This window comes from Zychaea mexicana, assembly GCF_025766255.1.
Source record: "Zychaea mexicana strain RSA 1403 chromosome Unknown BDB00scaffold_37, whole genome shotgun sequence".
Lineage (NCBI taxonomy): Eukaryota > Fungi > Mucoromycota > Mucoromycetes > Mucorales > Lichtheimiaceae > Zychaea > Zychaea mexicana.
In genome coordinates, this window is record NW_026516700.1 from 150,439 (window position 1) to 165,912 (window position 15,474).

General features: G+C 44.8%; 5 protein-coding genes across 5 annotated transcripts; 3 read left to right on the top strand and 2 right to left on the bottom strand.

Moving 5' to 3' along the window:
- Positions 1-512: 512 nt before the first annotated feature.
- On the bottom strand, positions 513-1,410 carry BDB00DRAFT_376411 (amidase signature domain-containing protein). Its single transcript, XM_053117133.1, has 2 exons — positions 1,241-1,410; positions 513-1,140 (listed from the first exon to the last, which is right to left on the bottom strand). Exon 2 carries the CDS (start codon positions 1,112-1,114, stop codon positions 620-622), a length of 495 nt encoding a protein of 164 aa, XP_052979610.1. The 5' UTR covers positions 1,115-1,140; positions 1,241-1,410; the 3' UTR covers positions 513-619.
- On the bottom strand, positions 1,176-2,710 carry BDB00DRAFT_763886 (amidase signature domain-containing protein; the record flags this gene model as incomplete). Its single annotated transcript, XM_053119427.1, has 5 exons — positions 1,176-1,555; positions 1,664-1,734; positions 1,796-1,945; positions 2,009-2,328; positions 2,408-2,710. Coding segments are annotated over 5 exons (1,224 nt in total), but the record flags the coding sequence as incomplete, so codon positions are not given.
- Positions 2,711-3,568: 858 nt separating this feature from the next.
- Positions 3,569-5,081, top strand: BDB00DRAFT_957157 (ribosomal protein L4 domain-containing protein). The gene is made up of 3 exons (XM_053129666.1): positions 3,569-3,582; positions 3,799-4,062; positions 4,162-5,081. Exons 1-3 carry the CDS (start codon positions 3,580-3,582, stop codon positions 5,020-5,022), a joined length of 1,128 nt encoding a protein of 375 aa, XP_052979612.1. The 5' UTR covers positions 3,569-3,579; the 3' UTR covers positions 5,023-5,081.
- Positions 5,082-6,750: 1,669 nt separating this feature from the next.
- Positions 6,751-7,308, top strand: BDB00DRAFT_872454 (uncharacterized protein; the record flags this gene model as incomplete). Its single annotated transcript, XM_053126955.1, has 3 exons — positions 6,751-6,991; positions 7,064-7,089; positions 7,192-7,308. 3 exons carry the CDS (start codon positions 6,751-6,753, stop codon positions 7,306-7,308), a joined length of 384 nt encoding a protein of 127 aa, XP_052979613.1.
- A 2,569-nt stretch (positions 7,309-9,877) lies between these two features.
- Positions 9,878-15,470, top strand: BDB00DRAFT_823642 (uncharacterized protein). Its single transcript, XM_053123557.1, has 5 exons — positions 9,878-10,808; positions 10,897-10,937; positions 11,046-14,150; positions 14,232-14,296; positions 14,366-15,470. Exons 1-5 carry the CDS (start codon positions 10,132-10,134, stop codon positions 15,215-15,217), a joined length of 4,740 nt encoding a protein of 1,579 aa, XP_052979614.1. The 5' UTR covers positions 9,878-10,131; the 3' UTR covers positions 15,218-15,470.
- The last annotated feature ends 4 nt before the right edge of the window (positions 15,471-15,474 follow it).

Below are 15,474 nucleotides of genomic sequence, written 5' to 3' on the forward strand. Positions count from 1 at the left end.
CAGCCACTGAGCACAACTGCACCTGAAAGAGGTTAATTATAAGTCATACAACCAATTCAACATCAGGAGAGGGGGGGGGTCTTGCTGAATTAGTTACTCTGGGCACTATTTTCATGCGATACTCTACAGCGTTATCTGTAATTGCCCGTGTACACCATTTGATTTTCAAGTGCTCTAGACTTCTTGTTGCTGCCTCCGATGCAAAAAAAAACACAATCCCGGCGTCGGTTATGTTGTCAAGGTCAAACAAATTCGATGCATCGTACTGTATCTACAGTACTTTGCTAAGCCTGATGACCAGTATGTCGTTTGTGACCATACCCATCTTGTCCAAGTAGAGATATTCCAGTGATGACGATCCTGATGTCGCCCTATTCTTCTGCTTATTGCTGCTATTGCGAAGTGTTTTAATGAAATTGCGTAAACCGGATTCTGTCACGTATTTGCAATATGTAATTGCCAGTTGCGGTCAAGCGGGTGGGAAGTGGCGATATAGTGAAAGAAAGCAAAAAGGTGGTATGCCGACGAAATTTTATTTATGCAACAGCGCGCAAAACGATAGTATAAAAGAATTTTATCCATTGTAACTGTTTCATTAACAATAACAGCAGCCACAGTATCATGGCTTTTGAGCATCATCTAAAACATGGCCAAACCATTGCTTTTCAGGATGTTTCCGTTCAATGCCTGGTGCCTTTTCGCACACCTTGGCCATGCGCAACAATAATGCTTCGTTCCACCACTCGCCATAGAGCTGCAAGCCGACTGGCTTGTTGTTGTAGAATCCTGCTGGTACTGTCACAGCAGGCAGTCCAGTGAAATTGGCCATTGTGACATAGACCATGCTGTGTGTCGTCTTGACCGTATCCGACATACCATAGGCAAATGCTTTCTGTGGAAGTTCAGGGGCGGTAATGGCAGTGGTGGGCAGCAGAATCAAGTCCACCTTGTTAAACAACTGGCCAACCTGGTCCATCACTTGTGTTCGTACTTGCTGAGCCTTGTAGTAGTCTTCGGCAGTGATTTGCTCCGATATAGCCATCATCACACGGGTCGATGGCGTGTACGCCGATGTAGATTTGCCTGCTGCTGCCTGTCTTGCAAAGGTATTCATTTCTGAACAGATAGTGATAGCGTGTGCTTTTATAAAAGATAGATTTACCGTCAATTATTTTTCAAAGTGTACGTGACCCGTTTCCTCTATTTCTTTTTAACATGTAGAAATAGTATTGCAACATACCTGCTCCAATAAGATCGATATCTGGAAGATCCACCTCCACAATCTTTGCACCAAGCTGTTCAAAGTACTTTTGGAATCGTCGAATATGAGTTAAAATGTCAGGCTCGCCGATTCTTGCTTCCCACTGCGGCACAGTCGCAATTGTAAGCCCTTCGAGACTTTCTGTGAGCTCGTATCCGCTGAGTGACACAGCCGGTTGGTACAACGAATTTGGATCCTTGTCATCTGGGCCGGCAACAATTGCATATGTCAAGGCCAAATCATCTGCTGTGGCAACAATAGGACCATAGACATCGAGCGTCTGAGTAAGAGTCACTATATCAAAAAAAGTAGTTGTTAATAATTGAAGACGATGAAAGGATGATAGTCAGAAAGTTAGCAAGTTTATCGAATGGTCGCATTTAACATGAGAGCTAAACTTACATCCACCGGTAGAAGGGAGACGACCGAAGGTAGTCTTGAGGCCGTACAGACCACAGAAGGATGATGGAATCCTGATTTGTTATGCAGAAACTGTTAATATTATAAACAGCGATCTTTGTATTTATTACTTACCGGACTGATCCTCCAGCATCTGCTCCAATACTGATGGGGACTAAGCCAGATGCTACGGAGCCTGAGCTTCCACCACTGGATCCACCGCATGAGCTGACCGAATCGTAAGGGTTCAACGGGGTGCCGGTATTTGGGTTTACAGTAAACACACTATATACAACGTTTTGATAAGCAACGTGAATGAAAGTTATTATCATCATGCATAAGACTTACTCCCAGCCTAATTCTTGCATAACAGTATGACCGAGGATAATAGCACCACTCTTTCGAAGACGCTTGACTACTTCAGCATCGCACCCAGCGGGCTTCCCATCATTGATGAAAGCAGAACCACCCTTGGTCTCAAAGCCTTGGACATCCATTTCTTCCTTGATTGTGACAAATACACCATCCAATTGGCTGAGTGGGTTTCCTTGGCCGTATCTTTCAGTGGATGCTGCAGCCTGATCCAAAACACGCTTTGCATCGAATGTACGCAACCAATGTCCTTTGGGGTTTCGTTCCTCGACAATCTTGAGTAACAATTGTGCGACCTACAATCCAAATTGACGTTGAGTCAGCGGTAATGTATGCATTGCTTTATCCCGACACACACTTCGCGTCGATATGTACCTTGGTGGGGGTAGTCTTTAGATCCTTATATGCCAGATGATAATCCCAGAACGAGTAAAAAGGCGATTTGCTTCTCGTTTCGCTGCTGAGTGTTGTCAGTGACGTTTCGGACGATGATTCCGAACTGCTGGAATGCTTATGCTTGTGCGGAATGGGCAGCAGTGTAGGCATTTCAACGAGTGTGCGATTCCGTAGATTGAACATGCGTGCATCTTTGGCAAGCTTATGTCCTACAAACGGTAACCAGTCAAGCAAGTTGGCGGCTGCGACCAGTGGTAGACCGTACAATGCAGGGGCTTCAAAAGGCTATGTAATGCTGATTATTTAATCATATGCCCAAAAAGATTATATGCCCAAAAGAATCCCGTAATACAATCGTACTGCCTATCAATGTCGAGTTTTATATGCAAGTTTATATATGTACCTTGTCACTCATCGTTTTTTCGCGTAAAATAAAGAAGTGAGAGATAAAGAGGTGCTTCCCAAGAGTACAGACATATTAAACGTTGTTAAATTCCCAGGATAGTCCTAGCTCAGATATTATTTCTATTTTTTGTGTGACATGGTAAATAATGCATCTTCTGGAGTAGCCTCTGCTCCATTATCAGAAGTATCACATGTATCCTTTTTTGCGTACACTGCAATGAGAATGTGTTGTGAACGCTATCTTTTGGTGGATCACCATCATTTAGCTGATATCCGTCTTTGACGGGCAACTAAACTTTGAGATGAAAGTAAATGTACATCGTTTTTTAAAGGAGACATTATGTGGTCTGTACCTGCTTTTAGTCAAGAAAGCGCATAATTGCTCTTCAAAGAGGTTGGCAGAAGTGGACTGTCGCTTCTTTCTCTTTAGGAGAAAGTGAGTGTTAAGAACGGACATGTCTCTTCCATATCAGTCGTTCGTGCCAAGCAAGTATTCCTGTAGAAAAGTATGGTAGTTTTAAATCATAAAAGTAGAATAAGTCATACGCGATTGATATATGTAATTCGACTTGGACTGCTACGTTGGAAAAACGAAACTTGAGCGATGCTATTGCTATCAAAAGAGGCGCGATTGTTTCAAAACGCCACTGAAAAGGTTGACGTCGGAGTTTGGGGAGAGCAATTTTAAACAAAAATGGTGGCAGCTCGCGTACTTCTTCACCTCCTCTTTTATTAATTCTTCAAAGATGGTGAGTAGCTGCATCCATGGAGCATTGGGAGAGGGAATTGCATCGAATCGCACCCGTATATCATGATGGATCCGTTTAATTTCTGAATGGATGGGTCCAACGGATGGATGGATGGATATGATGGAGGATGATGGATTTAATACTACTTTGGCAGTGTGGCGAGATTCAAATGGGGCCAATGTCAGCTAATTGACGTTCTTATGCGTATTTTTATAGTCTGCTGCCAGACCCGTTATCAACGTCCACTCCGAGACCGGCAAGGGCTCCGCCTCCACTGTCCCCTTGCCCGCCGTCTTCAAGGCTCCCATCCGTCCTGACATTGTCAACTTTGTCCACACCAACATGGCCAAGAACAAGCGTCAGGCCTACGCCGTCTCCGAGAAGGCTGGTCACCAGACCTCTGCTGAGTCGTGGGGTACCGGTCGTGCTGTTGCCCGTATTCCCCGTGTTAACGGTTCTGGCACTCATCGTGCTGGTCAGGTAAGAACAAGATCCAGATTCTCGTGGATTTTTGATCTTGAAGAATTCCGTTGGTTCCTAACAATAAGAATTTTTTTTTTACCTTCCATAATTATTTAGGCTGCTTTCGGTAACATGTGCCGTAGCGGTCGTATGTTCGCCCCCACCAAGACCTGGCGCAAGTGGCACATCAAGACCAACTTGAACCAGAAGCGTTTCGCCACTGCCTCCGCTTTGGCTGCTTCTGCTTTGCCCTCGTTGGTCATGGCCCGTGGTCACCGCGTTGAGCAGATCGAGGAGGTCCCTCTTGTCGTCAGCGATGCCGTCCAGACCTTGACCAAGACCAAGGATGCCGTTGCCCTCTTGAAGGCTTTGAACGCCTACGACGATATCGTCAAGGTCTCCAACTCCCGCAAGCTCCGTGCTGGTGTTGGTAAGATCCGTAACCGCCGTCACCGTCAGCGTCGTGGTCCCCTTGTCATCTACAACGAGGACAACGGTATCGTCAAGGCTTTCCGCAACTTGCCCGGTGTTGAGCTTTGCAACGTTCGCCGCTTGAACTTGCTCCAGCTCGCTCCTGGTGGTCACGTCGGCCGTTTCGTCGTCTGGACCCAGAGCGCTTTCTCCCTTTTGGATGAGCTCTACGGTACCTACGAGTCCCCCGCCACCTTGAAGAAGGACTACGTCTTGCCCGCTCACATCATGACCAACCCCGATGTGACCCGCTTGATCAACTCGGACGAAGTCCAGTCGGTTGTCCGCCCCGCTGGTGCCAAGAACAACAAGCGTCCCTTCACCCAGAAGAAGAACCCTCTTCGCAACACCGCCGTCATGGGCCGCCTCAACCCCTACGCCAACGTCCTCCGCAAGGCCGAGAAGAAGGCTGCTGCCGGCAAGGTCGCCAAGCCCACTGCTCAGAAGAAGAAGAGTGCCAACACCGCCGCTTCCAAGCAGTTCTTGGAGACTCTCCACTCTGCTTAAGTCTTTTGACTCCATGTCTTACGAGCGAAATAAAATGCTGCCGATATTTCTACGAGCATTGTTTTAAATTTAATCTTGCGTTTTGTTCCTTTTCATTTTTATTTGGATACGGTGTTTGCGGATTCTGGTAGTGGTTTTGAAAGTGGGCATACACTGGTTTTTGTATGTGAACTTTATGTGAGATTTGGTGATTAAACATAATTCACCATTTATATTTATTATCGATCATTATGAACTGTCCATGAAAATGCGCGAGCTTACACAGAACTCCACCAAATATTATGAACAGGATGGCTACTTCTTTTATAGTCTCGGCTGGCGAACGGGAAAGTTGGAATAGTGGCCCAAGTGGTCCTTCATTACACCAACTTGGATATCGTCCGTTACGGTTGCGGTTGCGGTCTTGTCTGTTCCACTTCGCACTATGTCAGCTCCACTCTCTCATCTCTTGAGACCGGAGACAGACTTAAATGTCAGTGCAAATCATATTCCAAAAAGAGATCACCAGCACCTCTACATATCAGCTAACAAACACAAAAAACAACTACATCATCATCAACAACGATTGGGCAGATGGGACAAGATCTGACGTTGTGCTTGAACCAAAAAGCAATGCGCTAAACTTGCCGCCTATTATCATTGAAAACCAGCACAATGTCAACGAGAACTTGATCAAACGGGCGACTGGATACAGCTTGCAAGCATTTAAGCGATACAGTCGCGAACCTTTACTTCTAATTATATGCCCTTTCCTCTTTACTGACTATTCTCAAAAATGACTACACAGTTAACGCGTGAGCAGCTTGTTTCAATTTTCCTTGCTGATTTTGGGCGAAAGAATGTCTAATCGTCTGCAAGGATAGCATTCAAGTCTGTAACACTACGACACCACTAGATCCATTTGTTATGCTTGGTCTCTTTCTTGGCGGAATGCTGTTTCCACTCGTTGCGAACAACTTACTTGGACCTGCATGGTCTGTGCGCGACGACAGAAAAGACCAGGACCTTCAGTAAGAGAGTAAGAGCGAATTGACAGGGAAGTAAAATCTGTCCACTATACAAAATACGGTAGTATTTTTTTTTTGCATCTACTATAGTAGGGCATATCGTACACCTTGTCTCATGACGTTTTCGAGTACAGTTGTTGTATATCCTCTTATCCAGAAGCGTGACGATACAGTAGACAACTGAATTTATAAGCGATCCTCACCTTATCACCATACATGTATGCTCGTCATATGTAGCCCAGACCGCCGGGTTCGATTCATACAAGCTGCTTCTTCAAATTAATTATGTTGTTTGCTTTGCTCGTACTTATCAAACCATCTTTCCAGTAACCCCATCTGAACTTGGCTATTGCCTACATGAAGACTATCATATTGTGGAAAAACTTCTTGGTCACTTGTAACTACTAGGCTTTTTTGAAATGGATTATTAGTTAGGCATGTGTTATATGTATACATTACTAATCATTATTAAACTTTCTTCTAGCATTGATTTGATCCAGGCCCCCTGAAAAGTTCTTCTGTCGTCCAACTGTTTGGAACGTACTGCAGCTTGCTTAACCACTGTTTACATAATCAATACTATCTTCATACCTAAGAATGATGCAGAGGACTTTCAATGGTATTATGTTAATTCTTTTAACCTTAAACACCTTTTTCTTTTATTATAATGCTTAGTATAAATCCAAATGATATTAATCATGTAGAATTGAAATCAAGTAGGATGGAAATTTCACATACCTTGACGGACAACATCAAGTGGGATGGTCTTGAATTACCCGTCCGTAATCATTCAGCTGCTAGTGTTGTAAGCGAATTTGCCGGCGGTATACACGTTGGTACTTTGGCTAAGAAAACCAGCGATGAGATTAAAATGGCTACCAATGCCCGCAAAGTAGTTTACCCGAATGCTGCGTTTACCAAGAAGCTTGATCGTGCCAAAGTCCATTGTCTTCTGTACTATGGTATGCAACTCCGTTATCTATTGTTATAGATAGATATTATGCTAATCAATGCTGTAACGCACTGTTGTGTAGATATGAATTTGAGTATGGATATTTTAGTTGAAGAAAAAAACAAGTACATAAAGAAGAATCTAATGCAAGTACTGATTTTTTATAATTATTTATTAATTACTACTAAAATCAATCCATCGAACGTGTAGATAACGCTTCCCCAAACTGAGGCTGACTTGAAGAAATTCGCAAGCCAGTTGGAATTATTATCACAATGGCGTGATACAGTGGTAAAGCATGCGGACGCTTTACAAAAAGAAGATTAATATGATCGTAACCATTCCTTTTACCCCTACCTGATGGCGCTTCTGATGAATTAATCTTCTTTGTCATGCCTTCTTTGAACTCCCTTTGAACCATTTACCACTTCTTTTTTCCACCTTTCAAACATCCGTCATCTCTTTGAGCTACTTTTGTAACATCAATCCACCAATCATTTCTTTAAATCACCTTTGCCTTTTGTTATAACATCCATCCATCGATTCTTTGACTTATATTTGTAACATCAACTCATTACATCCTGAGACTACCTTTGAAAATCCAATCGATATGCACCACATAAATGCACATAATACTATCCCCTTTACCTCCATTTTTTTACATACAAATGTCAGAATGATAGGACATGTTTTATAATAATGAAACATTATGTACTCAAGACACAATTATATTAGATACCATAGCATCCATCATAAAGCCACATACATTGTCGTCCCATGTTTTCAATAACTGAAGGTGCCATATATAAAAATGGTCATTTCAATGAGTCTACGACGCCTGCCTCTTGTAACCTTGAACGAAAAGATTCAGTCCCTTTTTTTTGGGGACTCAAACATATGGTATATTACTCAAATCTCTCTCTCTCTCTATTTTTTTTTTTTACCGAGTCAATAGTAAAAGAGTTTGTTGCAGCCATATGAATTTTGTTATTCTGCCAACTTATGAGATTACACTGCCAACGTAATTTTTCCTCCTGCCAATCTTGGAAAACACACCGCCAATCAAAAGAAACCTCCAGCGCTAAAATGAAAAAGATACCCCACCATCATGGGAAATAAGCTCCGCGCAACATTAGGAAATATCCAGTATGAAAAGACGGTGGGTGGTTTTTCGTCACACAGACGAAACGCTATCCAGATATTGAAGCCAAAGCTATCTGGTGATACATTCTTTTTTTTTATGGTGGTGATACATTCTTTAATTCTTCTTGTACAAAGTTACTATAACTGTAAAAAGCTTTGAAAGTTTCCACGGGATTCGTTTAAATTAAATCGGATCTGCGTTCATAAAAAGAAACACGTGTACTTTGTGGTAATGTTACGAGTAGTAACAGCAGGAACAACAGTGAGAAGCAGTGGCAGCAAAGAATTTAGAATTTTTACATGTTGTCTGAGACGATTTACGAGAGGGGTCAGTGACGCTGCAAGCAGAAGCAGAAAGCAGCAGCAGCAGCAGCAGCAGTATTTTAGGTAGTTTCGCCATTCTAATTGCGGGGAAACCATAGTGCGTAAGCTATATACCAACAGACGAGGCACACCACCCCCCAAAAAACGCAGCACTCACGGATTTTTTTTTGCGCGATCAAATTTAATATGGAAGCCATGAGATTAACGTTTAATACATGACAGAAAACAAGGTTGCGTTCTTATACCGTTTGAATTCTGGCACGCGAGGCATATAAAAAGGAAACACACATCTCACGCTAGCTTTTGGGTGTGGCTCACAGGACCAGAAAAAAAAGACATCTTATGTGCATAAACGTCCTGTGGCGATCACTTGCGCACGTAAAAGAAAGTCCGCGTGCACATCGCATCAGCAGCAACATAACGCGCTTTGCTTGTATAGGAACGATTACCCCGTTCCTCGCCCTGATCCGCTCCCCTCCCCCTTGATATTTTTTTTTTTAATCGGAGCCACTGTTGAGAGAGTTGTTGGGAATTATCGGTCCCACCTCTTGCTGAGCGGGGTGCCAATGTGCAAACTTAATTTGTGTTTTGCGCGCTCTTCTGTCCTCGTTGCTAAATTTCATATAAAACAGGATCGCCTCTTTCATTTCTATATGAAAGCTTATTTGCCACATTCGAGCACTTACGCACGTACCTGGGGCAATGAAACCCAATTCGCGGGATTGACGTCTTGCCTTGTCATCTCATACAGCTATATGTAAGGTGCATTGAACAACATGGCCAATCTTCGTTCTTGAAATAAGAAGCTGTTATGCGATGTGTATTACAGCTGTACCGCACTGCTTAATCTGCTCAGAATAAATGTTAGACGCACGATTATGTCTAACCAAAAGGAAAACGCAGGGTGCTACTTTGTCTGCTCGAAGCACAGGGACGAGTAGTGTTGTGTAACCCCTTTTCCTTTTGCTTTTGCTTCGTCACCTTTTCGCTTCCCCTTTCAGCCTAAGCATGCACTGTCGGATGGAAAAACGCGGTTGTACGAAAAACGCTGTTCTACGGGCGTAAACATTACTTTCCCTGACAAAACATCGAGGGTGAGGAAGCAAAAGCCATACAAAAAAAGTGACAGCACAAAAAAGAAAAATGCTGTAAAACGTACGAGGACAGAAAAGAACAGGATGACAGATAGTATAATCCGGAAATAGCACATACTGACAGAAATGACGCGCTGTGGGTAATTCACATGGAAACACAAAGATAATAGCGGATTCGCCTTGTGACATATTACGTTTAGGCGCACACACAATATAGTAAATAAGGCCAGTGATAGCGACAGTATTATAGGGTTAGTAGGAGAGAGTGTATGTATAACAGTGGTGCCTAAGAAAAGGGGAATCCAATTTCTGGTTCAGATTTAGCATTTAATAGCCGACAATACATCTACTAACCAATCCCCCATTCAATCCTTCGTATAAAAGTATCTCTTCCACATCTCCATTCGTTAGCCACCTTATTTTATCCTTCCCTACACCTTATTCTCTCAAAAAAGAGCCTTCTTTTCTTCTGAACGTCCAATACAGGCGTTCCTGTCCTTTTCTTCGAGTCCCGAAATTCCCCTTTTCATCATCTTCAATCTCGTCGAACTTTAACGATCTACTTTCCTTTACACATACATAATAAATCATGGCCAATAGCTTTGAAAAAGAGGCGCACAGAGCCCTTGCTATCAGTGGCCCTGATATGCATAGCCAGCAGCAAGATCAATCACTTTTGGATCGACAACAGAGCAACAATGAACCAGCTAGCGTGGAAAACAGCGTCATGGAAGAGTACTCTGAAAAACCACCACCACCGCCGCCGCGTCGGTTCTACAAGCAAAAGAAATACTGGATCATTTGCTCCATCATTACAGTGATCATTGTAGTCGTGGTCGTTCTATTGATCATCTACGTCTTCTTCCCCATGATCGCTCAAGCTTTGATGAACCAGTCCGGCATAGGCGTCGACAGTTCTGACATTACCTTCAACCCACCAGACAACCTCAACAAGCGTGATGGCGAACAGCTCAACATGAACAGCTCTTTTTACATGTCCATGACCAGCTCCATGAGCAATACCGGTCCTTTTGCAGCAGACTTGAAATTCCACAATCCTATCAACGTCTACTACAACGACACTCTGTTGGGTAACATTACTCTGCCCGACAGCAACATCGCCGGTGGCAAGGGTACCCTTCAGGCTGACACTCCATTCTTGATCCAAAACACAACCTTCTTTGCCGCATTTGCTCGAGAAATGTTGGCCAATGATGAATTCAAGTGGAAGCTCAAAGGCAAGCTTGATATCACTGCATTGACGAGGTAAAATACATTCTTATTCTTCTTTCACTCCCCAGAGCCAAGTATACAGATCAGCTTTATAAACTCATACATTTTTCTGGTCATTTAGAACTGCAACCGTACAACTTGACAAAGAAGTCACCATCCCTGGCAAGTCTTGAGAGCCTCGCTTCTATATATCTTCGTCTTATACCCCCCCCTCCTCATTTTGGGGCATCAAGCAAGTGATGCTAACTCTTTCCTACATGATTATAATAGGTATGGGCGGATTCCCCGAAGTCAGTATCCAGTCGTTTGAATTGCCTGGCGATGATCCAAATGGCGGTATTCTAGTTGAATTGGGCACCATCCTGAACAGCCCGTCACCTGTCGGCGTACAGCTCGGTACCATCAAGATGGCTATTGGCTACGACGGCGTCGATCTTGGCGAAGTCACTGCGGAAGGCATCAATTTGGCCAAGGGCAACAACAGCATTTTGCTCAAGGGCACCTTGCAGCCCCAAAGCGATCCCGCCAACTTGGAGAAGGTTGGCAAACTGTTCTCCAACTACGTTTCCGGTAAAATGTCGCAGACCACGGCCGTCGGTGTTTCGGCCGCTCCTGATGGTACCAACTCGATCGGCTGGCTCTCTGAAGGTTTCCAGTCTGTTCGCTTGAACGTTGGTCTTGGTGTCGACAAACCTTTGGACATTATCAAGTCAGTCAGCATGGGCTACCTCGATCTGGCATTCAGCGCCGACCAGCCCTATGCCCCCGTCTTGTCTGCTCCTGAGATCAATGCCGGTTTCCAGATTCCATTCGGTTTCTCCTTGGATATCACTGATGTTAAGCAAGATTTGCAGATGGCCAACAACGAGACTGGCAGTTTTGCTACCATCTCGGCTCCTTTCGTGCCTGCTCAAAGCAACCAAGAATCCGGAGAGCTCAAGTTTGCTATGAACAATGATACCATCCAAGCAATCGGTGGTCAGGAACCTGCTTTCAATGATTACACCTATGCTTTGACTGCTCAAGAATCGTACACGTTCCAGATCAAGGGTGAAGCCACGACCAAGACGGTGACACCCATCGGTAACATTACCTTGGGAGGCATCACGCTCGATGTTCCTACTAGCTTGAAGGGTTTGCAGTTCCTCAACAGCACCCCTACCATCATCAACAGCTTGGACGTCACTGGTGGCGAGACTGATCACATGAACTTGGCCATCAACCTGTCCATGAGCAATCCATCTGATTTTAGCATTTACACTGGTGATGTCTCATTCGACATGAAGGCTGATAACACCAAAATTGGTACTGTCACCCTGAGTCAGCTCAAGTTGAACCGTGGCGACAACGCTATCGTTGCGACTGCCGCCTTTGATCCCAAGAGCTCCACCGTTGGCCAGAACCTCTTGTCCACTTTTGTCATGGGGAGTGACAACAATGTTAATGTCGCCGGTAATGAGAACTCGACTCCCATCAAATCCTTGATTGGTGGTTTATCCGTCATTTCGATCGACTCGACTCTGCCCGGTTTGAAGGACCCACTCATCCAAGGTTCCAAGTTGACCGTGTTGAATGACACGCTTGACACTGGCATTGTCAATGTCCAAGTCTCCATTGCCAACCCCTTCACGGCTGGTTTGTCCATCACGTCCGTCAAGTCTGCTGTGACGTACTCCGGTATGCCTGTCGGTAACATCAACCAAGACGTGTCTGGTAACCCCATCAACATCCCTGGCCACTCCACTGTCCAGTCGACTCCTTTGGACATGACCATGAACTTGGAGCCCGGAGCGGTTGCCCTGTTATTGCGTGATCTCGCTGTCAAGAAGAACCTCGATACCCGTCCCTTGGATGCTCTTTTGACCATGGGCGGTTTCTCGATTCAGGGTCAAGAAGAGATTTCTGCTGATCCTTCCTTGTTCGATGGCTTTGACATTTCCAAGTTTGTCATGGAAGCAATGTCAGTCTTGGCTGTTGACTTGCAGCTTGAGTCTGGCTTGACCATTGGCCAGTATGTCAACACTCTTCAGTTTGCCCAAAGCAATGTCGCGACCGCAACGGATGAAACCGTAACCAAGTTGATTCCTGTCGTTGGCCAGCCTATTGTCCAACAGATTGTCGACGGTTCCGATTTGGCTTTTGAGACCATCACCCTCTCCGAGCCCACCAATTCCGGTTTCAAAGTCCAGATGGTCGGTTCTATCAGCAACACTGGCCCCATGGCTGCTTCCATCAGCTTCGCCCAGCCTTTGACCATCTCCTGGGAAGGCCGCGAGCTAGGCAAGGTTTCCATGGATACTATCAATACCCAGCCCAATGTCGGCGCCACGTTCAACGTCAGTGGTGAATTCTCCATTGCAGACGCCAACTACATGGGCGACTTTGCCGAGTTCATGATCAACAATGATGAATTTGTCTGGGACATTAACAGCATCGAAGGTGTTAACGTCGATGCTATTGGCTACCTGTTTACCAACATCAACATGACCAAGCAAGTGACGCTCGGCGGTGCCAAGGGCTTCAAGGACTGTGTCACCATCCACTCGTTCGACTTGCCTGCCAACGATCCTGCTGGTGGTATTTCGCTTACTTTGGACGTCACCATCCAGAACCCCAGTCAGGTCGGATTCTTGCTCGCCGGTGCTGGTTTCGAATCATTCTTCAAGGATATTCAGATTGGCGTCTTGGCCTCTGACGGTGCTGCCAGCTTCCCTCCCAAGGGCTCGAGCGACATGACTATGAAGGGCCGTTTGATCAAACAAGATTCTCAAGAAGGCATCGACGCCATCACCGAGGTGTTCGCCAACTTCTTGTCTGCTCAAAACTCGACTTTGACCGTCAAGGGTACCTCTGGTTCCGGTCCTCAAGGCCAGGTCAGCTGGCTGACTAAGGGCTTCCAGAGCTTGAGCATCGAGAACGTCACCTTGCCTGGTCCTGAAGTTGCTCCCGAATTGATTCCTTCTATCACTCTCAAAGACATGGAGCTCGATTTCACTGCTGCTGACTATGCTCCGATCATGGGCTCAAACTTGGTCAACGCTCAGCTCAAGAATCCATTCGGTTTCCCTCTTGGTGTCAGCTCGCTTAACATGGACGTTGAGGCTTCGTACCAGAACAACCGTGCTGCTCATATGGATGTGCCCGATGTCCCGTCCACCACTGATGCCAATGGTATGATTACCACCGCTTTCTCCGGCGTGCCTTTCGAAGTCTACGATGATGCCCACAAGGTCTTCAATGCGTTCACCAAGGCTCTTACTGAAAGCTCCAATGTTACTTTTGGTATGTCTGGTATGGCCAACTCGATTGCTGAAACCGCTGTCGGTCAGCTCAAGCTTACCAACATTTCCTACGATGTTTCGAGTAGCTTGTCTGGTATGTTACTTTTTTTTTATCGATTTCTTTTCCTAGAAGACATGAGCATGAGCTAAAAAAATCACTACTTTTTAACAACAGGTTTCAACAACTTTGATGGCAAAACCACCATTCTCAAGCAAGCCGTCACTGGCGGTACTCCTGAGGTAAAATAGCTTGTTTACTCAATAGCTGTGAGCATGACAACTAATGTCTACCTTTCAATGATAATGTAGTACATTGAAATCACGTTGACCGTTGCCTTCAACAACCCCTCGAACATCACTATCACTATTGGCGCTATTCAGTTCGAGTCCATCATGAACGAGCATCAGACCAGCGTCGGTACCGTCAAATTGCAAGACGTTGTAATCAAACCTGGAAACAACACCTTTGACTGTATCATGGAAATGAAGAGTTCCAAGAAGGAATACGTTGACCAGATGGTCTCGATTTACATGACGAACTCTCTAGCACCGTTGACTATCTCAGGCACCCAAGACTCAACCAAGATTGCTTCGATCCAGGATGCTCTTTCGACCGTCCGTCTTGGTACTGCCATGCAAGGTATTGTCAGTAACCTTGTTGAGCGTGCTGATGTCGAAGCCAAGGCCGCTGTTGTGCTTACCAAGAAGGCCAAGACCTGGGTCACTTTGAACAATCCCTTGAATACTCCTTACACCATCCAGAAGGTCTCGGTTGAAATCGAGAACGAGAACGACGGCAAACCATATGCTATGGGTACCATTGATTACGAGTTGCCCAACCCAATTACCGTCAACCCTGGTGAACAAAAGCGCTCGGACGAATGGCCTGTTGATGTTGATGCTAACGCTCTTCAGCTGCTTGGATTGATTGGCAATGGTGAGATCTCCATCAGCTTGCGCCAGAACGTCACTGTCCAGGTCGGCGATACTGATGGTGGTTATGCTTCCTACTTTTACTACTATCAAAACAACGTGCCTTGCGGTTTGGATATCAAATTGTTGGGTATTTCTTTGCCCGACGATGAGGACTTCAAGAAGGATGACAACTCTACTTCGTCCTCGGTCGAACAAGCTGCTTCTAGCGCTGCTCCTGCTGCTTAAAAAAAAACTACTACCATCGTTACTTTATAACTTGTACTATTTAAAAAAAAACCTGTTGTAATACTTTTACTATTTTCCTTTTTACCTTATCTTTTGTAATGACGAAGTCGTTTCTCCACTCTTCCTTCTATTCATTCCTTTTCCATTTTTTGGCTTCTCTTCTACACCTCTCTCCTTCTTAACCTTTAACTCTTTACTTCCGTATACCATAATCTATGTTACACATATGCTGATATAGATGTTACGTTTGTCGACTA